Source organism: Aedes albopictus, chromosome 3, assembly GCF_035046485.1.
Source record: "Aedes albopictus strain Foshan chromosome 3, AalbF5, whole genome shotgun sequence".
NCBI classification, from domain to species: Eukaryota; Metazoa; Arthropoda; class Insecta; order Diptera; family Culicidae; genus Aedes; species Aedes albopictus.
In genome coordinates this window covers 412,119,473-412,145,427 of record NC_085138.1, presented here as the reverse complement: position 1 = coordinate 412,145,427, position 25,955 = coordinate 412,119,473, and the positions used below count along the sequence as shown (strand labels likewise).

The 25,955-nt window shown below is 42.9% G+C and overlaps 2 protein-coding genes across 2 annotated transcripts; one reads left to right on the top strand and one right to left on the bottom strand.

The window, feature by feature from the left end:
• Positions 1-1,528: 1,528 nt before the first annotated feature.
• Positions 1,529-3,222, top strand: LOC109622243 (putative tRNA pseudouridine synthase Pus10). The gene is made up of 3 exons (XM_020076495.3): positions 1,529-1,671; positions 1,733-2,674; positions 2,736-3,222. Exons 1-3 carry the CDS (start codon positions 1,549-1,551, stop codon positions 3,171-3,173), a joined length of 1,503 nt encoding a protein of 500 aa, XP_019932054.3. The 5' UTR covers positions 1,529-1,548; the 3' UTR covers positions 3,174-3,222.
• Positions 3,223-3,315: 93 nt separating this feature from the next.
• On the bottom strand, positions 3,316-25,429 carry LOC109431574 (ATP-binding cassette sub-family F member 3). The gene is made up of 4 exons (XM_019707810.4): positions 23,834-25,429; positions 23,599-23,773; positions 3,731-4,132; positions 3,316-3,667 (listed from the first exon to the last, which is right to left on the bottom strand). Exons 1-4 carry the CDS (start codon positions 25,240-25,242, stop codon positions 3,512-3,514), a joined length of 2,142 nt encoding a protein of 713 aa, XP_019563355.1. The 5' UTR covers positions 25,243-25,429; the 3' UTR covers positions 3,316-3,511.
• Positions 25,430-25,955: the final 526 nt, after the last annotated feature.

Here is a 25,955-nt window from a genome sequence, read left to right as displayed (position 1 = left end):
TCTTGAAATAAGTTTCATACTGATTATTGTCTTCAATCAAGATAGGCTTGGAATAATTTTCTTGACAACTTGTACCATGGCACGAATACCACCAGTTTGTCCCTGTTATTAATGTTATCCGGTGGTAGCGGAGCTCCTCCACTAAAAACTTCATCCTCCCAATGCTCCCCCTGTAAATTGAATTCTATATTGCTGTGATTGTCAAACGTAGTTCTTTTAGGGTCTGTGTCAATTGGGAAATTAAAATTAATTTCACTTAAATTTGACAGTTCGGCAAGGGGTTGGAAACTCTGACACCATAGAATGTGTCGGAAGGTGATTCTCGGGTGTTTTTGGGTGTTTCTGAGTGCATGAGTAGTTGAATGATGTTTTTGACATTTCATGTGATAGACGTCAATATTTTCCAAATTACTGGCAACACTTTCGAGATCTTGTCCGAGGTTCTCGCCATCGTTGTTTTTGTTTGAACCTCGTAAACACTGAGAAGAACCATGAATTTTTAACGAAATTCTGTAAAAAAATAACAAATTTCGGTAAAATGTTATCGTTTATCTGTCAAACTCTAACGAACTTCAGTAAAAGTTGCTACCTTTACCGATTTTTTCCTGTAAAACAAACTTAACGGTTGAGATTTCGGTAAAACATTACCGAAGTCGGTGATTTTTTCTAACTGTGTATTATGACCAAATTTATTTGTTCCAAATTTCTAGTTACCAAATTTATTGCCTTAAAGTCCCGTTGTGCACTTTCCAGTGCATCTTCGACCATGCACAGCTCTATCATTGGAAATCTTGGAAACTGGAAAGTACACGTGCTTGTGACAGTTGAGAGTTGTTTATAAACATGCGGCAACCACCGTGCGCAATGAGCCTCTGCCAATTTCGTGTCACGACTGCAGCGACCAACACGTTTGGTCGTGTTTCGCGGCGTGCTCGCCAGAAAGTAAACTCCATTGGAGTATAAACGAAAACTCGTTGGCAATATAGCGCTAGTTCGCTGCGCCATTTTTCGCTCTTTGGTAATCCAAGAGCAAACAGAATTAAGAAGAAGAAGAAGAATGAGCCTCTGCACGAATCTGGCGTACTGCTCACTCCCACAGAAAACTTGAAAACAGTTCGCACAGTAAAAGTCAAATTCTGGACGAACATTTGAAAAGGGCCTATCTGCTTTGCGTAAACAAACATGTTTTTGTCTCTGTAGGGCCCATCTGCATCCACCCACGCACGTCAACACCCTTATCAGAAAGAGTGTTCTTCAAGCTATCTGTTAAGGGTGTTGATGTGCGTGGGTGGATGCAGATGGGCCCTACAGAGACAAAAACATGTTTGTTTACAAAAAGCAGATAGGCCCTTTTCAAATGTTCGTCCAGAAATGTGACTTTTACTGTGCGCGCTGTTTTCAAATTTTCTGTGGGAGTGAGCAGGACAGGGCGAATTTGTGCAGAGGCTCATAAGTTTGTTACAGTTGTTATTAAATATTTTCGCATTTTCGCATTTTGCTGTAAAAGATATTAAAAGTAGTGCATTACTCCAGTTCGTGGGCAGAATTATGACGGGCGATTCAGAAATCTACACGTATCTCCGGTCGGTCAGCTGCTGCCGAACCTGTTGCCTTCGGTATCTGAAAGGGCGGGCTGACGACTTCCTGAACGTTGACGAGGGTCTCAAAAAGGTAATGCGAAATCATTCAGTTTTGTTTATCCTCACCTTTATCCCGGATTAATATTCCACAGAGGGAAATAAACCTGAGCACCAACGAGCTCCCGCCGGAAAACGGAGACGATGGCGACAATCCACCGAAGCGCCTCCGCGAGAATGTCTGCGTAGCTTGCCTGGGGCTGTTCGAGTCGGATCTGTTCGGGTCGCTTCTGGACCAGGTTCGCTCGGATGATAGCGAGTTCAAGCGGTACCAGTGCGAAGGCTTCACCAGCTCCATTTTCCTACCGATTGTGTACCACCTCCGTCAGCTGTCGCTGTGGATTGCCTTGGTGGAGCAATTTCCGGGGCGGTTTGAGAAGGAAGGTCCCCCGCCGGATGTGTCGGTGAAAGATGCTTTCAAGATGGTGTTGAACCGGAAGCTGGAGGAGGCTTTGGGGAAGCCGTTCTCGGTGAATGGTGTGGCGATCAATGTACTGTTTAAGTATGCCAAAGACGATGAGGAAATCCGATTGTTGGCCAAGGTCAAACCGGGGGTGTTTGCCGACCGGAAGACCAACAAACACTGTCGGAAGGAGTTCATCACGAGGAATGCATTCGAGAAGAATTTCACCCCCGATAGCTTGGATTTGGATCAGTATCGGAAGCACATCGCGGTTCCGCCGGCAATCCAAGACGAAGGGGTGGTGTTGGACAAGGTTAGCTTCACCGGTCCGACGGTGTTCCTTGCCGGACGGTACAACAAGATATCCCGGGAGCTGAGTCAAACTCCGTGGGTGATCGAAGGGAAGCGAAAGATGGAGAACAGCGTACAGGAGATCATGACCGCGGTGGTGGCACCGTATTTTGGTGTGCCTGCGGACAGTTTGATTTTCAGTTCCAGCGGTCGGGAGGATGTGGACGTTCGGTGTTTGGGAGAAGGACGACCGTTTGTGCTGGAGATTCCTGGCTCGTTCAAGGACTTCCTGGAGGAATCCGCTGCGGAGGAGATGGAGAAAGCGGTTGATAAGTCCGAACAGGTTTGAATCATGTAACGAAAGTGTCGTAAAACTCATTAAAAAATAACAGACATTTTCTCAGGTTTCAGTGAAGGATTTGCAGCTGGTGGACCGAGAAGAGCTGACCCATATCAAGCACGGCGAGGAGAACAAGCGGAAGTTTTACCGGGCACTTTGCGTCTTGGATGGCCCGGTTACGCTTGAGGTCCTAAAGTCTCTCAACATCGCGGACCCGTTCGTAATAGAGCAGTGGACGCCGCTGAGGGTGCTTCACCGGAGACCACTGCTACCCCGACCCAGGACGATCCACAGCGTGAAGGCATTTGCCTGTCGAAACAACGAGCGAGCGATTGTCGTGGATGTGGTGACTCAAGCTGGGACGTACATCAAGGAGCTAGTCCATGGCGATTTCGGCAGGACCAAGCCTAGTTTAAGGAGCATCATTGGGCAGCCCATTGACATCCACGCTTTGGATGTGATGGCCATCGATTTGGATTGGCCCAAGCGGCTGAGGAGGTAAGTGAGTCAAAGCAGAAGCAACGACGAATAAACGGTTCGATAAACACAAAGATTTTAGCCGATATGCCCGAAATCCTTGTGTCCCGGTAATCATCTAGTTTCGCTGATGATTTTGTTGCGGCATTGTGAGGCTGCAAGTATCATCATCTTTTCTCGCATTGCTGGGGTCTATATTTCCGTTCATCTACAACTTTTTTTTCTTCTTTTCCTTCTGTATACTTGTTACAAAGCGTAATAATATTAGTAGTAATATATCCTTCCTCGATAATCAATTGATAATAATAATAATGATGATAATCGATCGATCTGCCCACCGGAACAACAATCGAAATGCTCCGCCTACGCCGCAGCCGCTTCCAGTTCTTTTTCCACGATTTTCCTATACTCGTCAAAACCGCCTTCCACACTGCGAACGGTTCCGCCGCCGCACACCCACAGCTCCTTGCAGATCATCCGGATGAGACGCTCGTCGTGGGAAACCAGAATTACACCACCCTACAAAAGAAAACCTCGATTGAGCAACACGTTCTGTAACCGATTCCCCCATGTTCAACCTACCGAGTACTTGTTGATCGCCTTGCCGAGGGCCTCTATCGTTTCGATGTCCAAGTGATTGGTCGGTTCATCGAGCACCAGGAAATTCGGTCGTCCCATGCACATCTTGGCCAGCGCCACACGGGATTTCTGTCCTCCGGAAAGCGAAGCGACCACCTGCATGGCCAAGTCGCCCGAAACGCCGAAGCTGCCCAACACTCGGCGGTACTCTTCGATGGGTTTGCCCGGGTAGGCATTTTGCAGCAGTTCCACGCAGTTCACGCTCATGTCCAGCTGGTCCACGTGGTGCTGAGCGAAGTACCCGAGGCGGAGACCTCGGTGCGGGTGGATCAGACCACCGGTCGGTTGGAGGTGCCCGGTGATGATTTTGAGGAGGGTGGTCTTACCGGCTCCGTTCTCGCCGACCTGCAAGCGTTAAGCAAAGGTTGAACATCTTAGACAAATCTTCCAGGGAATCAATGATTTAACAGTAGTAAATTTGTCAATATTGAGTCTCTAAGGTCCCTTACGAACTTTGAAGAAAAGCATCTCATGAATTTCTTCCTAGGAAAGAGACGATTTCTGTATTGCTATCAGCCATAGAGATTTTTCACAATCAGAAATCTCTCTCAGTGACTCAGTGACACATTTAAAAACTATTTCGGGAATTTCTTAGTAAATCACTTTTAGATTCTTGCTACCTATTTCGTATAGAAGACAAGTAGGACTTCAAGCAAATTGCCTTACACAACCATAGTTCTCTTCAGGTTTTATCCAGTCCTTAATCATGTTTATTATTGCGGATTTTTTGAAAAATTTCCACTTTGCGATAGCCGCCGAGTCCTACCGCAGCTGTCAAAGTCCTACCGCAGCCATGAAAATCATCATATCATTGAAAATGAAGGCCAAATCAAAGTATGCTTGCAAGGTGAAATGCTCTGAAAACCCTTGAAAACCAACAACAAACAATGATCATCGGCGTCGTATCCAAGGCGTCGGTTGGGCCGCTTGATGATACTTCAGTGAAAATCAGTAGTCTGACAGCTGCGGTAGCTTTTCGTTCTACCGTAAAATGGAAAGTTTTCTCTAAAATTGCAATACTAGGATATGGAAGCTTTGTGGAATATTCAAGGGGGTGTAGTTTGGCCCCCCTTTCGATTCATACGGTCTACCCCTATTTTACGGTTTCAAATTTCAAAAAATGGTGTTTGAACAAAAGTTTACCACGAGGGGGAAGAGAGAATAAGAGATGGACAAAAAATAATCTACGCAATTTATGGACAGCGCCTTTATTGAAGTAACCTACCTTTTTTTGCTAGGACCCATATAGCCGAGGCGGTAAACGCACGGGTATTCAGCATAACCATGCTGAGGGTGACGGGTTCGATTCCCGGTCGGTCCAGGATCTTTTCGTAAAGGAAATTTCCTTGACTTCCTTGGGCATAGAGTATCTTCGTGCCTGCCACACGATATATGCATGCAAAATGGTCATTGGCAGAGGAAGCTCTCAGTTAATAACTGTGGAAGTGCTCATAGAACACTAAGCTGAGAAGCAGGCTTTGTCCCAATGAGGACGTTACGCCAAGAAGAGAGAGAGACCTTTTTTTGTCTGTATAAACGAGATTTTTAACCCAAGGCTAGATCATCTCGGGACCCACGCTTTACTTCCCTTCCGAAGGAAGAACTCACATTTTGTGAGTATGTCGGGAGTGGGATTCGATCCCAGGTCCTCGGCGACCACCTTTTCTTCAATAAGGCACTGCACTGATTTGTGTCTTGTTGGAGGGATTCCTTCAAGAGCTTCTTCTGACATTCCCTAAGGAGTTCTTTCTGGGACTCATTTCAGAATTCCTCTAGTTTCCTTCCGGTATTCCTCTGGGATTCCTCCAGGAGTTTCAGAAATTCCTTCCGAGATTCTTCCGGGATTTCCTCGTTATGAGATTCTGCGGGGGATAATTCAGGACTCCATTCGAAGTTCCCTCCAGAAGTTATTTGTAGGATTCTTACAGGAGTTCTTTTTAGGATCTCCGGGATTCCTTCTGGGATTCCCCCAGGAGTGCCGTAATCATCCCGGATTTTCTCCGGAGAAAAAATCCTCGAAGCTATTATGAAAATTCTCTAGGAATTTCTACCGAGATTGCACCAGGTGTTTCCTATGACATTCCTAGAAGTCCCTTCAGGGATTTCGTTAGGATTTTTTTAGGCTCCTCCAGTTTCTTTTGTAATGTCCTAAGAAGTTTTTTCTATGAGATTCGTATGAATAAATCCTTTACAAATGCAAGGAACTATTGAAGAAAATCCAGAAGGAATAGGAGGCAATCAGTGTAGTACTAGATTGAAAGTAGTGAGCTGGATTTTTGTATGGTGAGATGATCGATTCTCCATTTCTGCAATGAAATGGTGCAAACAGCGTGGGTTATATGATTTCTTGCCTAATTTGATGCTGGTTGAGCAAAAGTTTGGGTAACTGTGTTGTTGTATTATTTATTTCTTGCAACTTCAACCACACAGTTACCCAAACTTTTGCTCAAACAGCATTAAATTAGGCAAGAAATCATATAACCCACGCTGTTTGCTCCATTTCATTGCAGAAATGGAGAATTGATCATCTCACCATACAAAAATCCAGCTCACTACTTTCAATCTAGTACTTCACTGATTGCCTCCTATTGGAAAAAGTGTTTACAAAACTGCTGGAGGAATATCTCAAGGGTGTCCTGTAGGAATTTTATTAGGAACTCTTGAAACAATGAATGATTTTTTTGAAAATTTCTGGAGCAATTACGTTATAAACTCCTGGTGCATTCCCAGGATCATCTGTGAAAATTCATTAATAAACTTTCGGAGGGATATGTAAGAATTCCAGAAAGAAGTCCTGAACAAATCTCTGAAGAGGGTTCCTGAAGGCTTTTGGAGGAATCTCAGAAGAAATTCCTGGAACCAACGGCTTGATGCGGAACTGGAGCGTCAAGGTTTCAAGCGAAGTGAATCGGATCCATGCTTGTATGTGAAGCTCAAAGGAGGACATCATTGCTATGTATTAGTTTACGTGGACGACATTTTGATTGCAAGCGAGGACAACAATCTAATAATTGAGACGGAGAAGGCTTTGGAGACCAGATTCACGCTCACATCATTGGGAGAAGTCAACTGGTATTTAGGAATGGAAGTGAAGCGAAACAAAGAAGGAGATTTCTTTCTGAGCCAAGAACGTTACATAGAGCAGATTGCTAATTCGGCTGGATTAATGGAAGCAAAACCGTCAAAAATACCGTTAGACCCAGGATACCACAAGCATGAATCAAGTGATCGGCTTTCGGATAACAAGGAGTACCAAAAACTCATTGGTCAATTACTGTACGTATCCGTAAATACCAGGCCCGATATTTCTGCTGCTGTGTCCATCTTGAGCAGGAAAACAAGCTGTCCTACAAAAGATGACTGGGTGGAGCTCAAACGGGTGGCTCGATATCTGATGACGACCAAAAATCTGTGGCTACGATTGAGCAATACGAAGAAGGACGAAGGATTACTAGGATTTTGCGACGCTGATTGGGCCGAATGCCGAGATGACAGAAAATCCAATAGTGGTTACCTGATGAAATACAACGGTGGAACAATTAGCTGGGCATGCCGCAAGCAAACGTGCGTATCGCTGTCAACGGCTGAAGCAGAGTTCGTGGCGCTATCAGAATCCGTTCAAGAAATGATATGGTTGAAGCGGCTACTCCGCGATCTGGATGAACATCCATTTGTTCCAGTTATGTACGAAGATAATCAAAGTGCCCTGAAAATGCTAGAAAACGAAAAATTCAGCAACAGGACCAAGCATATTGATACCCGATTTCATTATGCAAGAGACATCAAAATGAAACAAGAAGTAAGTTTTGTCTACTGCTGCACTGAAGACATGGTCGCAGATCTTCTAACGAAGCCTCTTGGAGCAGTTCGATTGGAGAAACTGAGAACTATGTCTGGCGTCGAGATCATGCGTTGAGGAGGAGTGTTGATGAACGAAGCAACCCATTGATCACAGTAGGCAAAGCCGTCGCACTGTTATTTGACATTAGTAAAAAACTTAGAGTAATAAATCATTCCTGAATTACACTTCAAACCATAAAGACGTGTTTTAGTCAATTGTCTGCTCAATTACCAATAGGAATGAGGGTCAGAGCGAAGGAAATGAAGGTTTATCGAGTTGGTCCAATTTGAAAGCAATCAGTCCATTTGGCAGTCCAGTCTACCATGAGATGTAGGAAGTGAAGCTTCAGTCCATCTGTGGTAAAGGGATGTGCATAGGAAACGCAAGGTTTCAGTCTGCAATAAAAAGACCAGATGTAGGAGATTCGTCTCAGTCCATTTGGCAGTCCAGTCTACCATGAGATGTAGGAAGTGAAACTTCAGTCCATCTATGGTAAAGGGATACGCATAGGAAACGTATTGTTTCAGTCTGCATTATGAAGACCAAATGTAGGAGATTCGTCTCAGCCCATTTGGCGTAAATCTAGTCTTCCACGAGATGAAGGGAGTTATTGATCTTCGGTCCATCTCATCACGCGGTAAGAGAACAGAAGCAAAAATTATACATACATAATACCATATTAAATCTCATTTAGGAATAAACAAAAATCAAGAATAATTAATCCTGGAAATTCATGGAAGCTACTTCGGAAGCATGTGTTTAAGCACGCACACGTTTTGAATAAAGAAAATTTAACACACAAGATGATAAGGTAAGGAATCTACAGGAAAAAAAAGAGAGGACAGCTGTTGTAAAGAGCTAAGTATAGAACATATTTTGTAATTAATTATAAATTATTTCAAGTATCTTCCCTACCTAATTTAGATGAACTTCAAATTATCCGAGCACGACAGATGACCTCACTGATGGAAGATTAATGGAATAACTTCCTTTGGATTATAGGCACAAGGACGCATCAGCAGACCTGAACTGTTAGAAGATGGTTGGATTTAGTCTTGGAGTTGGAGATAAGCTACAATTGATAGCACACATGAACTAGGCAGTCTTAGTACATTGATTTGGCCAATAGTGTTTCAGACAGACACTTTGAATTCCTAAGAGCTATCCTTGTAAAGCTATACTTAAAATTGTTTAATTTTTAATAAACCTAAGGAGAGATGTAGTAGGCTATGCTGGGAGCAACAATAAGGAGTAAGATAATAAACTTCACTTGTGTACAGGACATCAACCAAACAACAGTGTTTCACAGATTATTACAATTAGCATTTGGAATAAATGGAACACGAGCTTCGGCAATACTGGAACTGGTGTACTCGGACATTAGCGAGCCGATGAAGGTAAACTCCCACGGCGGAAATCGTTTCTTTGTGTCCCCCATCGATGACAGAACAAGGCGAATGACTGTATATTTTCTCAAAACTAAATCAGAAGATGAAGTACAGTATCGGACAATAAAAATGCACCAAAGCCGTTTTCCCATACAAACTAATCAACTTTGGATTGCCATATCTCAGTTATGTCTCAACCGATTGTTTTCATTCTTCTGTGACGAACTACAAAACATTTCAATTTTCGAAAACTATTGGAAAAGTTCAGTGATAACTATTGATACAAAAGTTACAGATAGGTTGAATTTTGACAATAAAAATGCACCAAGACAAAAAATTGTGTAGCCTAAAATGCTGAAGTCAGATAGCTATGGTGTCTTCAGCAAATTTATTGGTCATCACAGAAGAAACATATTTGACGAAGACACCATAGTGATTTGACTTCAGTATTTTTGGCTACACAATTTTTTGTCTTGGTGCATTTTTATTGTCAAAATTCAACCTATCTGTAACTTTTGTATCAATAGTTATCACTGAACTTTTTCAATAGTTTTCGTAAATTGAAATGTTTTGTAGTTCGTCACAGAAGAATGAAAACAATCGGTTGAGACATAACTGAGATATGGCAATCAAAAGTTGACTAGTTTGTATGGGAAAACGGCTTTGGTGCATTTTTATTGTCCGATACTGTACTTGAAGCGTTCAAAAATGTCTACATGTTTGCGGAGCCTCAGTCGCAAGAAATTGAAGCCATGAAGTCCATGAAGAAAATCAAATTTGTCACACGTGCGTGTTTAAGAACAAGAGCTATGGTGCAAATACCGAAGCAGGAAATTTATTTTTTTTGCCAAATGGCAGTGCCAAATCTCGTGAACGTCTACTTACTGGCTTTGATGAAGAAACAAAAGGTTACCGTCAGTATGGCCCTAAAACAAGATCAACAATCATCAACCGTAAAAGAAGGCACTGAAGTACTTCGCGCTGTAGTTGAACGACAAGCAGTTATACGTTTGGACTTGATGAGGTTCCGTTGCAAACTGGATTCCAACCACAGAGAACTAACGTCTATCTTTGCTTTCTGCCTTGTGTAAAACTTTGTAACGGTAACGGTCATATCAGAGTATGTCGTTATGCTCTCGTTGCGTGGCGCCAGCGTCCCATCACTTACATTGTTGTGTCATTTTTGTTTCCAGTGATCGCCGTTTTTGCCAGTATTGCGGATTTTTTGAAAAATTTCCACTTTGCGGTAGCCGCCGAGTCCTACCGCAGCTGTCAAAGTCCTACCGCAGCCATGAAAATCATCATATCATTGAAAATGAAGGCCAAATCAAAGTATGCTTGCAAGGTGAAATGCTCTGAAAACCCTTGAAAACCAACAACAAACAATGATCATCGGCGTCGTATCCAAGGCGTCGGTTGGGCCGCTTGATGATACTTCAGTGAAAATCAGTAGTCTGACAGCTGCGGTAGCTTTTCGTTCTACCGTAAAATGGAAAGTTTTCTCTAAAATTGCAATATAGTCACCAACAATTTCAGTTTTCTTAAAACGATGACAAATTTTATTTCTCTTCAACAATGTGCAGTTTTAGAATTACACTTGCGAACGCTGCGATGGTCGGCTAATGAATGACGCTCGCTCTCGAACTCGAACCTAGTTAAGGCTGCGGCCAGAGTGGACGCGTCACGCGACGCGCCGTGGTGCGGCGCGTTTTTGACGCGACTTCCAACGCGGCTTGATAGCCACAGTGAACGCGGTGCAACGCGTCTGTTCGTAAAGCAAACTGAAAAGTTTTCATAATTTCCGTCACCTTTGCACATTTGCACATGAATACTGACCATAACTATTTTATTTATCAACTACTAGCTGTCCCGGCAAACGTCGTACTGCCTGCCTACTGCGTTTTTTGACATGCAGCTCCGTAGAAAAATGCCCCGCACAATGAAATTTCAAACTTTCTCGTTTTCGGTGCTTTCCCGGTCGATTTTTCTAATTCTTTTTTCGCACGAACACGTCGGAGCCCTGCACGAATAAAACACTGAAAGAATGGTGCAGATTCGTTGGCCCGTTTCCGAGCCTATTCGTGACATACAAACACCATTCCATTTTTATTTATATAGATTTTATTAAACTGACCATAATTATGTCATCTTTCAAATTACAACAAACGGTGAGAAGTTTTGATAAGATTTTTTGGATATTGGATCACTTCACACCATCAATGTATAATTTCCAACTCGGGTTGCAGAGACAGATTGTGACAGGTTCGCCTTGACAACCAGTAGCACACAATCAAAGTGAGCTGTCTCCTCTCTATCGGTTTAAGAGTCATAACATTTCAACAGTTTTCTAGAGGTTTTTGATGAAAAATTTCCAAGAAATATGTGATTATTGTGCTCAACCTAAAATTAAAAATGAACCATTTATCTAAATTTACCTTCAAATGCTATTTACTTCTGATGATTCAAAAGAGGTGTACATTTGGGACAATGATGATTCCCTAACCTCAAATCTAACCGTCCTTTAGGTACAAATTTTGAAATTTTATGAACAACAAGATTAACGTATACAACAAGAGCTACCACAGGGTTGTATACGTTAAAAAATGGCGCCCTTCGTTTATTTTAAACAGCAAGGCAATGGAACAAGTTTTTTAACTCAAAATAGTATATTTTTATTTTGAAACTATTTTTTAAGCTTACAGCCCTAGTAGAATACTTTGAGATAGTAAAATAAACGAGAGGGTGCAAACGCCTTTTTGTGCATGAAACATGGTAGGGCTAATGTGAAAGCTCTGCTTGTAATGGGTGTAGAATGACAGAGATTTCGATTATTTCCGTTAAGTCTTTACTCATAAATTCAAAGGAATTACTGATTTTGATTCACAGAATAGGTGATAAGTGAGGTTACGAGACGCCACCGGATAATAAACATGTGGTATTATTCATGTTAATATTTTTTACATTCACATTTAAATGCATTTGAAAAACAATTTCGTAAAATAACCGCCATGATTTGGTAAAAACGGACGAAACCCACACAAAAATACAAAATTCTCCGCGCGAACCGCGTGACTTTCGCATCAAAAACAGTGCATGCACTGTTTTGTCGTGCGTCGCGCGGCTAAACGCTTTCCGCTTCGCATCGTTCCGCGCGCACTCTGGCATGTTATGATTGTTTTCCCTGTATTCCAATGAACGGAGTTCTGCCGCGCGTCGACGCGCGACCTGTCAAATGCCGCATTGCACCTAGAGTCCCTATAATTAGAGTCTGGCGGACTGTCACTTTCGACCGGAGCCAATCGAGCATGACGTCATAGTGTCCTCACCGATAAATGCTACACCGTGACGTCATGCTCGATTGGCTCCGATCGAAAGTGACAGTCCGCCAGACTCTAACTAGACTGACTCTAATTGCACCGCGTCGCGCCGCGTGACGCGTCCACTCTGGCCGGCACCTTAGCGTGGTGCTGACGCAGGTAGTCAACCGCGCGAATTACGGAAGGTTAAAGTAAGTCACAGTGACTTCTGCGATACCAAAAACCAGCGCTGCCGTTTTGTGGTGTGTGTGTTGCTTGAAAGAATCATTGGTGGACTAATTGTTTCGCTTAGTGATGGAATTCCTAATGGAATCCCTGATTAAACTTTTGAAGAAACTGCCGGAATAATTCCTGAAAGCAGTCCTGGTTAATTTCCTATATGCATCCTTTTTAATTTATCTTCCAATACTATTCGCTGAAGAAATTCCTCTAGAAATTCTTGAAGTAATTAAAAAAAATCAGCTAATCTTGGAGAAATACTTCGGTACATCCCTAGAAGAATTTCTTAAATATCTGAAGGAAATCCTGAATAAATTTTTGAAGAGCACCTGAGAGGAATTTGTGATGAAATCACTTGAAGAATTTCTAAAGTAATCCCTCAATGAATTCTCAGAGCAATCCCTGGAAGACTTCCTGGATAAATACCTGGAGAAAACCCTTTACAATATCTGGAAGAAACCCTGTAGCAATCCTGGAGGAATTTCTGGATAAATTCCGGGAGGAATCCGCAAGAAAATTTCTGCCGAAAACTATTGAAGAATTCCTAGAAGAAATCCTAGATAAATTTCTGGAGGATTCCTGGAGAAATTCTGGGAGGGATCACTAGAAATAATTCTGAAGAAATTTCTTGAGGAATGCCTAGAGGAAATCTTTAAGAAATTTCTGAGGGAATCTGTGGAGGAATTTTAAGAGAAATACCTAAAAGAATTCCTGAAAAAATCCCTAGAGATAATCCTAGAGCAATGCCTGGAGGAACTTCTGAACAAATTCCTGGAGGAATTCTTGGATGAGACCCAGAAGCAGCAGAAGCAATTCCTGGAAAAAATCCTGGATGAATTTTTGGAGCAATCCCTGTAAAAATTCCTGGAGAAACCTTCAGAGGAATTCTGGTAAGATTTGAAGATGGAGAAAATCTCATGAAAACTTTCAGGAGGATTTCTTGAAAGAATCCTTGGAAGAATTGCTGGAAGATTTCCGGGAGGAATCTATGGAAAAATCCCTGGAGAAATTCATGGAGAATTCCCTGGAGGAATCCCTGAAGAATTCCCTAGAGGAATTCCTGTAGAAATTCATGGTGGAATCTCTGGAGAATTTCCTGGAAGAATCTCTGTGCACATCCCTACAGGTTTTCTTTCAGAAATTCCTGGAGGGATTGCTGACATAATTTCCGAAAGATGTCCAGGAGTGATGCCTGGAGAAATTCTGTGAGGAATCTCTAGAGGAATTCTTGAAAGAACTACTGGATTAATTTCTGGAGAAATCTTTAGAGGAATTCTGAAAGATTTCTATTTCTATTATTTTTTTGTTTCTGAAAAAAATACCTTGTGAAATTTCTGGGGGTATTTTTAGAGGAAATTCTTGAGGAATTCCTGGAGAAATTCCTGAGGGAAGTTGTGGAGAAATCCCTGGAATCCCTGAAGTAATTCCTGGAGGATACTCTGGAAAAAATCATGGAAAAACTGGGCCCATATAGCCGAGGCGGTAAACGCACGGGTATTCAGCATGACCATGCTGAGGGTGACGGGCTCGATTCCCGGTCGGTCCAGGATCTTTTCGTAAAGGAAATTTCCTTGACTTCCTTGGGCATAGAGTATCTTCGTGCCTGCCACACGATATACACATGCAAAATGGTCATTGGCAGAGGAAGCTCTCAGTTAATAACTGTGGAAGTGCTCATAGAACACTAAGCTGAGAAGCAGGCTTTGTCCCAGCGAGGACGTTACGCCAAGAAGAGAGAGAGAGAGAGAGAGAGAGAGAGACTCTGGAAAAATCTTCGAAGGATTTCCTGGAGCAATCCTTGGAAAAAACCCAGAAGCAATTCCTGAAGGAATCTCTAGAGGATTTCCTAGAGAAATACCTGGAAGAGTCCCTGAAAATTTCCCGAAGGTATTCCTGGAAGAATTTCTGAAGAAATCCCTACAAGATTTCCTGGTGAAATAGCTGACAAAATTTCTGAAAGATGTGCAGGAATATTTAATTCTTGGATCAACTCATGGAGATATTCGTGAAGAAATTCCTGAGGTAATTCCTAGAGAATTTCCTGAAGGAGTTCCTGGATAAATCTTTGTAGGAATGCCTGTATGAATTCCTGAAGGAATCCCAGAAAGAATTCCTGAGGCAATCCTAGAAGAAACTCATGGAAGAACTCCTGGGGAATTGCTTGAGGAATTTCTGAAGGAGTCCCTGAAGAAATTCCTGGAGAAATATTTGGAAGAAATCCTGGAGAAATCTCTACAAGAATTCAAGGAGGAATCCCTAGATAAATTCCTGGAAAAATGCCTAGGAATATTCCTGGTGAAATTCTTGGAGGAATCCTTGAAGTAATTCCTGGAGAAATCTTTGGATCCCCGCGAGAGACACTGTGGCCAAGGTGGATTTCGATTTGACGTTAGTCTAACACGCACACTACTACACAAATCACCTGTGATTTTTGTTTGCATCATTCAGCATCGTGCACACTGGTAAACGTCAAAGCGATCGAACACTAGCGCCTCTGGTGGTCACGAAAATCAAATAAAATTTAAATTGATCGTTAAATGCATGTGCCAAGCCGTTTTGAAGAGTGGTACGTCCGTTTGTCGGCGATACAAAATTTCCCCCTGAGGAAGACACTATCCCCGTGTCGAAACGTCGGGTTGATAAAACAATTCGTTTTTTAAATCCCAAGACTGCGTAGCCGTTAATCGAGAAAGATTAGAAACTGTATCTGGGAAACGCCGCAAACATCATATTCCGAAGCATCAAAATACGCGGGATCCGGTAGATATAGTCTATAGTGAAATCGGCAAGGGTACTAGGAGTCACAATCGACCATAGAATGCTATTCAAACAACATACATAAATGTGCCACATAAAAATCAAAGACTGCAAATAAATGTAGAAAAACTTGGTCGAAGTAAGTGAAATAACGCACGAAACAACTTAAAATCGGTTCATTTAACTTTAATTAGGAAGCGATACATTTAGCCACACGGCGCGCGCGAGTCCTCGTTCACAATTAGCTAGTAGCGGTTAAAATACATTGCCTATGATCGCATATCAGTCCCATATTTGCTGGTTTTCCTATTCATATGGGACTGTTATGCGATCATAGGCAGTAAGTTTTCACATTATTTACATCTGATTTTCACTTGGACTGTTTTCATACGCGTGTCCATTGAATTATATGGGAATATCACATGGATTTTGCAAAGGTATGTGATTTTCCTATAGAAGCTATGTGATTTCCTAATGTTTACCACATATCGTATATAGACCTGACTAGTAGAGGCAAGAAAATACCGTAATAGAAATTACTGTAGTGTAGAGTTGTACTCTGCTTCTGGAAGCAGAGTACAACTCTACACTACACATGGTACCAGACACTCGTACTCAAAAGTCAAAACTATCCAGTGGATGGCACAACATGGAACGGTGCCTCAGCCGTTTGTAACAAGAACTGATGAACACTATTTTGAGCTAAAAAGATTACACATCCTATTTATTGCAAAAAAAAAAAAAACATCGAACAGGTTGTAGAACATGGTCGGAACCCGGAGATTGGACTCTAAAAACACAGGATTTTTTTTTTCCGAGATACTCTAAAAAGGCATTCCGAAAATTCTTCAGGAATTCTTACCGAGATTCTCCCAGGAATTCTCCATGAGCCCCTTCTGAGATTCCTAGAAGTTCCTTCAGGAATTTCGCTAAAAGTGAGATTCTTCCAGTTTCTTTTGTAATGTCTTCAGAAGTTTTTTTTTTTTTGGGATTCTCAAGAAGAATTCCTTTACAAATGCAAGGAATTACTGGAGAAATCCCAGAAGGAACTGGAGAATTTTCTTACAAAACTGCTGGAGGAATTCCTTAAGAAATTGTTAAAAAAAATACCTCAAGGATGTCCTGTAGGAATTATATTAGGAATTCATGAAAGAATACCACTTGTAGCAATTCCATAAAGAGTTTCGGCCTCTGAAGAGGGTTCCTAAGAGAATCCCGGAAGAAGCTTTTGGAAGAATCCCAGGAAAAAAAATCCTGGAGTAGTCCCTGAACGAGTAACTTGAAGATTCCCGAAGGGATTCCTGGTGCAAGCCCAGAAGAAATTCTTGTAGGAATTCCGGGAAGGATTTCATAGAGAAATCCCAGACGAAGCTCCTGGACAAAACTTGAGAATTCCTTGAGATACCTATCTCGAAAACATCCCCGAAGAAATTCCTGTAGCAACACCGGCAAGAACTTCTGGAGGAAATCCCGGATGGAATTCCTCGAGCGATCCAAGAAAAAACTCCTGGCTTAACCTCAGGAAAAAAAACCTGGAGTAATCCCGAAGGGAACTACGGGGAGGAACCCGTGTAAGAACTTCGGAAGAATCGTGGAAAGAGTGCCTAGAGGAGATTCCGAAAGGTTTGCCACAAAGAAATCCAGAAAATTCCAGAAAGCACACTTTGCGGACTCTTTAGGAACTCCTGGAGCAATCCCTGAATAAATTTTCAAAACGAAAAGTCGCAGAGGCAACTTTCTTTGGAGATGCTGTGGTTGATTGCCCCTATACTGCCCCCACTCGCATAACAGTCCCATCTTTGTAGGGATTTCTATTCATATGGGACAGTAATGCGAGTGGGGCAGTATACTACACATCTAGTTATGATTATTTGGTTTTAGCTAAGTATGCTTTAGAGGTGCTTAAAACACTAAGGCCTACTGCGGTAACATCCCACATGGGACAATGCCTGCTTCTCAGCTTAGTGTTCTAGGTGCACTTCCACTGTTATTAACTGAGAGCTTCCTCTGGCAATGACCATTTTGCATGTATGGCAGGTCTATGTCCAAGGAAATCAAGGAAATTTTCATTACGAAGACTTTCTGGACCAACCGACAATCCAGACACGGACATCCTTTATTTTTTTTTTATTTTTTTTTATTTTTTATTTTTTTTTTGTAGAGTGACCAGGTGGAGCTGCAGGACAGCTGATAGCAAAGCCTGAACCCTTTCCCAACTTTCCCCCTACTAGGACCAATACTCACGATGGACTAGACGATGTCGTCAACTTGAGCAAAGTGTGTAGTGATTAGCATTGGGTCGTAGTAGTTTTTAAAAATACTGTTTTTAACTTTTCCCATCGCACTAGTGTTTTGATCGAATGGAAGCTCCAAAGATGATTTGATAATTGAACAATATTTCAATAATCGAAAATCTCCGAGATCACTGGACAACATTCAGAGAGAAAAAAGGCTGTCTAGGTTAACATGTTGGAGTTCAAGACGGAAACCGATCATAGTAGTCAAAGATTTAGCGAATAAGAAGATTTCATTACACTGTCATTCTGTTACTGTTACACACTGAATAAAGACGTTAAAACATTAAGTCCCACTGTTACTAATTAACACCTTTAGAAAAGCAAGAGGAAGAATTATCCTATTTCTGGAACCTGAAAATTACTACCATGTCCGGGAAGCGGCTACAGCACGGGAAGTTTGGAAGAAGCTTTGCGACGCGTTTGAGGAAACTGGCCTTACACGGGAAGTCGGATTGCTGTACAAACTCATCAGGACCGATCTGGAAGGCTGCGGAACCATGGAGAATTACGCAAACCGGATGTTGTCGACCTGTCATCAACTTAACGAAATTGGATTCCCTATTCCTGACCGTTTTGTTGGAGTTCTGCTGTTGGCCGGGTTGCCAGAGAGATATCAACCGATGGTGATGGCATTGAAAAATTCAGGTACACCGATAACTGGAGACTCGATCAAGACAATTTTGTTGCAAGAAGAGACGGTACCGGGACCAGGTGAAAAGATTGCGCTGGTTGCCAAGGGCAGGAACAACGAAAAATTTTCCGGTAACCAGGGTAACAATCAAGCAAAGCCGAAGAAACATTTTCAAGCGAAAGGACCGAAATGTCGTAAGTGCAGCAAGTTCGGACACATTGCCAAGTTCTGTCCGGAGAATCAAGCGAATCGGAAGGCAGATGCATTTTGTACTGTTTTATCTACGTTCAATTCGATGGATCAAGACGACTGGTATTTGGATTCCGGAGCAACGCGGCGCATGACAAAAAGTTTGGAATTGCTGGAAGATGTGAAGGATGCGCGAGGGACGGTTGTAGCTGCCAACAAGGGATCAATGCAAATTGAAGCTTGCGGAACGGCCAACCTCTATCCTGCATGCTGTAAAGAGGAGAAGCAGATTCCGGTACGTGATGTCCAGTATATACCAGGGCTATCAACGAACCTTCTTTCGGTAGTCCAAACTGTGAAGCGAGGATACAGCGTCTTGTTTGACTCTAGTGGCTGTAAGGTGATGAATGCGGATGGAGGCTTGGTGGCAACAGGCGTCATCGAAAACGATTTATTCAAGCTGGATCAGTTGAAGCCTACCGGATCGGCTATGTTGAGCTCGTGTTAAGCGTCCATTGAAGTTTGGCACAAACGTTTGGGACACCTGAACATTAACAGCGTCAAGAAGTTGTCAAATGGTCTGGTGAATGGCGTTCAAGTAAATGCAAGAAATGATCGTGATTGCCGTATTTGTCCAATGGGAAAACAAGCTCGCATCCCTTTCAGCAAGAATGGCTCGAGGGCAAAGGAACTACTCGAAGTTGTGCACTCTGATATATCTGGACCAATGGAGGAAGCATCTTTTGGCGGGAGTCGTTACTACGTGTCGTTAATTGATGACAAATCTCGAAGAATATTCGTGTATTTCTTGAATTCCAAATCTGGCGAGGAAGTGTTGAACTGCTTCAAGGAATTTCATGCGCAGGCAGAACGTCAAACTGGCCTGAAGTTGAAAACCCTACGCACGGACAACGGAAAAGAATATATCAACAGCTGTTTCCAAGAGTATTTGAAGAGAACGGGTATCAAGCATCAAACGACGAATGATTACACGCCGGAACAGAATGGACTGGCGGAAAGGGCGAACAGGACAATCGTTGAAAGAGCTCGGTGTATGCTGTTTGAAGCGAAGCTGTCGAAATCATTTTGGGCAGAAGCGGTGGCTACGGCGGTATATTTGATAAACCGCTCTCCGACTCGAGGTCACGATTTGACACCGGACGAAGTTTGGAGTGGACGTAAACCGAACCTGTCACACGTACGTATTTTCGGGACGAAGGCGATGGTGCAAGTACCGAAACAAAAGCGGAGAAAATGGGACCCAAAGGCAAAGGAATGTATACTTACCGGATTTGAGGAGGAGACGAAAGGTTATCGACTGTATGATCCGACTTCGAAGATTTTCCTGAAGAGCAGGGAAGTACAATTCTTGGACGAGATGACGGACTCGTGTTTGGTTCCAGTCAAGAAACGGTCAACTGTGCAACTGGAGATTGATGAGCAGCCCGAACCAATAGGAATTCAACCCGTTTAAGGAGAAAGAGATGATTCCGACACAGATGAAGATGAGTTTGAAGATAGCTTGTTCAACATTCCGACTGACACAAATGTGACCGTGCTCCCTTCGCGACAAACTTCAAATCCACCTTGGTCACAGGTGTTGAGGCGCAGCGGACGGGAGCACGCCTTACCGGGCAAGTATAAGGATTTTTCTGTCAATTGCAAAGGTCTTCCCGTATCAAATTCTCCACAGGCATCGAGGTGTTCGAGCGATTTTGAGGGATTCGATGATGATGTTCCAGAACGCGGCCTGGATTCCGGATTCAGTGGTGTTGCTACTGATGACGATCGTAGATGTCTGGCAATGGAACCGAAAACGTTTGGAGAAGCTATATCATCTTCAAATGCAGACGAATGGAGAAAAGCCATGGAGGACGAGTTCAATTCGATTCAAGCAAATGAAACATGGACGCTTGTGGATCTACCTCCCGGTCGAAAGGCAGTTGGCTGTAAGTGGGTGTTTAAACTCAAGCACGGAGCTGATGGTCAAATTGCTCGTTTTAAAGCGCGACTGGTCGCTCAAGGATATAGTCAACAATATGGAAGCGACTACGATGAAGTTTTTGCGCCGGTTGTGCGGCAGACAACATTCCGAACCTTGATGGCAGTAGCAGCAAAACAGCGGATGATCGTTAAGCAATATGATGTTAAAACTACCTTCCTCAACGGTGACCTTCAGGAGGAGATATATATGCGTCAACCGCCTGGGTATGTGTCGAAGGGCAACGAACGGAAGGTGTGCAAGCTAAAGAAGAGTCTGTATGGCTTGAAGCAAGCGGAAAGGTCATGGAATCGGAAACTAAACGATGAGCTGGTTCGGAACGGATTTGAATGCTGTCGATCGGATCCATGCTTATACAGGAAACAGTTCAATGGACGTTGGTGTTACGTTTTGGTTTACGTAGACGACCTGATCGTGGCAAGTGAAGATCCTCGGATGATTGAGGAACTTGCGGAGTCATTAGGCAGATGTTTCGAGCTTAGCAGCCTAGTTGATATTCACTTTTACTTGGGAATGGAGATGGAGAAAGACAAAGCTGGAGATTTTCTTTTGAATCAACGGAAATACATTGGCGAGATTTTGAAGACTACTGGTTTGCAAGACGCGAAGCCCTCCAGCATTCCATTGGATCCAGGATACGTGAAAAAAGAAGATGATGGAAACAAACTACCGGACAATGTCGAATACCAAAAACTAATTGGAAAACTACTCTACGTTGCAGTCAATACAAGGCCTGATATATCCACTGCGGTTTCGTTACTGAGTAGGAAAACAAGCAATCCATCGCAGGCTGATTGGACCGAGCTGAAACGTGTTGTGCGCTACCTCAAAGGAAATAAGGACTTCAAACTACGATTGAGCAGAAATGGTGGACCGAATGCTATTATAGGATATTCAGATGCGGATTGGGCGGAAAACAGGCAGGATCGCAAGTCAAATAGCGGCTTCATATTCAAAATAAATGGTGGTACAGTCAGCTGGGCATGCCGGAAGCAATCTTGTGTATCATTATCGACTGCTGAGGCTGAGTTCATCGCACTTTCGGAAGCTGTACAAGAAGCAATCTGGCTGAAATCACTTTTGAAGGATCTGAATGAGAAGCAGGAAGTTACCATACATGAAGATAATCAAAGTTGCTTAAAGATGTTGATCAACGAGAAATTCAGCAATAGAACAAAACATGTGGCTACAAGGTTACATTTCACGCGAGACCAAATCCAGAAAGGTGAGATAAACTGCATCTACTGTCCGACTGAGAACATGGTTGCAGATCTATTGACGAAACCATTGGCAAGGATGAGAATGAGGAAGTTAGCAGAAATGGCCGGACTGACCGCTACCGTCTAGGAGGAGTGTTGGAGTTCAAGACGGAAACCGATCATAGTAGTCAAAGATTTAGCGAATAAGAAGATTTCATTACACTGTCATTCTGTTACTGTTACACACTGAATAAAGACGTTAAAACATTAAGTCCCACTGTTACTAATTAACACCATTATAACACCTTCAGAGTACTATTCTTAAGAGCAAAAAAATGTGTCGTAGCTAATTTTTAAAGATTTGATATTTCTGAAAATTATTCGAAGACAGCAACCAGAGCTAGCGTTTTTAGCCGATATGGGCAACTAGTTTTTCTGACAGCTTCCCCAAACAATAATCAGATAATATCTTCATTCAGTTATTTTATAATACATTCTGAAAATTATTTCAAGCTGATTACCAATAGTATCAATAACCGATGTTAGTCATTGACAGCACCAGCATCATCCCCAAATAACTCTCATATTAGTGTTAGATAACACTTTTTGAGCTTCCATTCAATGACCCTTTATGTCAAAATATAGTCCATAATGTATCAAACTGTGCTCTTAATTTCGCTAGTCGTCTTCTGCATATCTGTGATCATCTCAGTCCAAAGTAATATTATATCCACCGTAACCCTTTACATTGTCAACCGTCCTAAGTCCTGAAGAAACATGTAACTAAATTCCTGCTTTTTTTTGGTCAGTGAAATAATACCGTCTAAGATATAAAAACAAAAAAGTTAAGTTAACTGATTTTTGTCAAAAATAAAAATGATGATGATTATTTGTCAACTTTTATATACTGATCCCTACAAAACCTATAAAAATAAGAAATACAAATATAAACTCTTAAAATCAATTAACAGTTTTATCTTTACCTAATCAGTTCATGATTTTCTAATTTGTAACTTTTTGTAATTTGTAACTTTTATTGTTAACGTAACTAATTGTAATGAATTTAATCTGTAAGGCTGTAAGTCAACTTATCCTAGCGTACCCTGTCCTGTGTACTCAGGGGGGGAAGATGTACACGAGCGTTCGCGTATGAGTGAGAATTTTTTCGTTAGCAACGGAACAAGTTTACCCGAAGAGACCCGAAGTTGAGCCGAAATTTCTTATAGCAAACCGAGTCGGCTGCTGGTGAGTTTTCTGAAAGTGTCGAAACATCACAGAAAAGAAGCAAAAACCATCGATATTTGCTACCAGATCGCATCAGAGGGATGCTTGCTAGTAATTGCCTTACTATTTCCTAATTTATTTGCACATTTGAAGAAATTTTCTGTTTTATGGTGCAAAAAGTTTCCATAACAAATTCCAATCGTGAACCAAAAGAACAGAAAAAGAATAAGAAGCTCAGAAAATTCACCGAAAAACGGCAAAATTCACCAGCCGTCGGTCACGCACACGACCATACTATCTTTATACCCGTCTTAAATTATATCCTGCTGTGTACTAACGAATTCAAGTGATGAATGATGAGTGTAACGCAGAGACCTCCCCTACCCACCCTTGCGTTACGTTAAATTTAACAATTATTGTTAAATTTAAGAAAATTCAAAGAATACAAAGATTAGGTCTATGCAAGCTGAATTATTACTTGTTTTTGACTTGTGATAAATGCACAACGGATACTCCTTTGGTTCCCATTAGCACTTACGGCGATTCCTTCACTTGCGCTCAACTCGTAAACTAGATATATCTAGCTCAAAGTCCAAGCGGTGGTGAATGAACTGGCGCTAAAGTGCTAATGGGTTAAGCCCTCCCATCGCGTCAAGATCGAATATCCAGGGGGAGGGCATCCAGACACGGACATCCTTTATTGTTTTAATACTAGGACCGTAGGTTAAACATGAAGTGAGTACTCACGATGCAGATCCTCGAGTCCAGATTCGCGCTGAGATTGACCAGATTGAATATCACCTTGTCGCTGGAGTATTTGAACTGGACTTCGTTGAGCTGCAACACCGGCGGATTCAGCGGTTCCACCTCGGGGAATTTGATCGTCACTTCGATTTCCTTCTCCACTGGTTTCAGTTCAGGTCTATAAAAAGATCAAAAGTTATTATGCCTGTGAGGAACATCTTCCAGAAGAAATACTTACAATTTCTCCAACATCTTGATCTTGGACTGCACACTGGCGGCCCGATTAGCATTGTACCGGAACCGATCGATGAACTCCTGCACGTGGTTCCGATGCGCCAGCTGGGCTTCGTATTCCCGCCGTTGGGCTTTGTGCTTCTCGGTACGGGTTTTGTCGAACTGCTCGTAGTTGCCCTTGTAGACGTCGATTCGCTGCGAGTGCAGGTAGAGGATGTCCGTCGGAACGGTGTCCAGGAAGTTCCGGTCGTGGGAAACAACGAGCAGTGTCGTTGGCCACGTTTGGAGGTAGTTCTCGAGCCAGATGATGGCCTTGATGTCCAACATGTTCGTCGGTTCATCGAGAAGGAGCAGATCCGGCTTGGAGAAGAGGGCCCTGGCCAGGGCCAAACGCATTCGCCATCCTCCGGAGAAGGTCCGGGTGGCTCGGGCTTGCATTTCCTTGGTGAATCCGAGACCGTTCAGGATGATTGAGGCACGGGCTGGCGCTTTGTCCGCTTCGATGTTCTGCAGCTGGACGTAAACTTCCGACAGTTCATGGCTGAGTTCCGGATCGCTGGAACCGGCGTTGATCTGAGCATTCAGTTCTTTCTCCTTCTTCAGCAGCTCCGTCCGTACAGCATCCACTTCCAGGACGCTATCAATGGCCAGGGTGTCATCTCCGACCACTTCCTGTTCCACATGCAGAATGGTAATGTGACTCGGAATCTGCAGCTGCTTCCCGGAAATCATCTTCAGCAGCGTCGTCTTTCCCAGACCGTTCCTCCCGACGAACCCGTACCGACGACCACAAGCCAGCAGCATATCCGCGTTCTGTAGCAAGACCTTGTCCCCGAACGACACATCAAAGTTCTCAATCCGGATGTCCATCGAACGGTTCGTTCCCTTCGCCTCCATTTTATTATCCTTCTTGCTGATTACCTGCGAAGCCGTGGCCATCTGCAGCACCGGAGCTACTCCGACGCCGGGAGCCGGTTTAGTCTGCTCACGTTTCTCCAGCTTCTGCTGCCTCTTAGCTTCCGCCTTCTCCAGCTTCTTGGAATCCACCTTCAAGCTGTCGTCCCTCGAAACCACCCAAATACTCTGAATGTTCTCCTGAACGGCATCCTGGGAAGCCGCTACCTCCTTCAAGTTGATCGGAGCTCCCAACACTTTTCTCCCACCGCCGCCACCTCCACCGCTATCACCACTCCGAGGCTTCAGCAGATCCAGGAAAATTTCGCAGATCTGCCGGATGTCGTCCTCGCTTTTGTCCTGCGAGACCTCGTGCAGAATCGCCCCGATCGCCTCGTAAACCTCCTCGCCGTCTTCGAACTCGTCCGCTCCACTCTGGAGGACATCCTCCACGTACGTCAGCAGCTCGCCGTCGATCGAGGGAAACTCCCGTTTCAGCACTTCCGTACAGGCTGCCATTCTACTATGTACTGTTCCAACGAAACTATCACTTTTTCCAACACACCGGCGCCGACGGAAGAACACACGGACACGGATTGTTACGGCGAAGGATTATCTGGGACGACGATGGTGATTCCGCGAGTCTCCAGCAGAACCGATCCGAAAGTATGGAAGAGAAAAAGGAATGATGACAGGTCACCACCGCACAAAAGTAACTGTCAAAAGCGCGTGATTTTTACGTGATTTTTTGTTTGTGTTCGTAGGAGCAGAGCTCAATGTTTACGTCGGCAACACGAGGTCTGGCGCATGTGTGTGAGTGGGAAGAGTGTGCGGTGAGTGCCGTTATTTTCTTATTGGAAAACGAATGGTGAGGGGTGATTCGTGTGTCGGAATGGACAACCCGAACAATATTTGCTCTGAAGAAAAATTTTCAAATTTTTAAAATTTAAGATCGAACCCGAATAGAAAAATACTGTTCATAGTATGGTGTTTATTCTTGTGTTTATTAAATAGAGCACATTCATATTATGATAATGATAAAAGCAATAATAATTTTGCGGTTGACTTAAAGCTGAAAAAATTACATTATTTAATATCATACATGTTTTATAAGAATTATGATAATGGTACACGTAATGACACGCGAATAATTTAAATGATAAGCGTTTCGGTTCATTTTCCGTCGAAACTCGCTTTTTGCCGATTTTTCAACTAAATTTAGGCTGAAAATT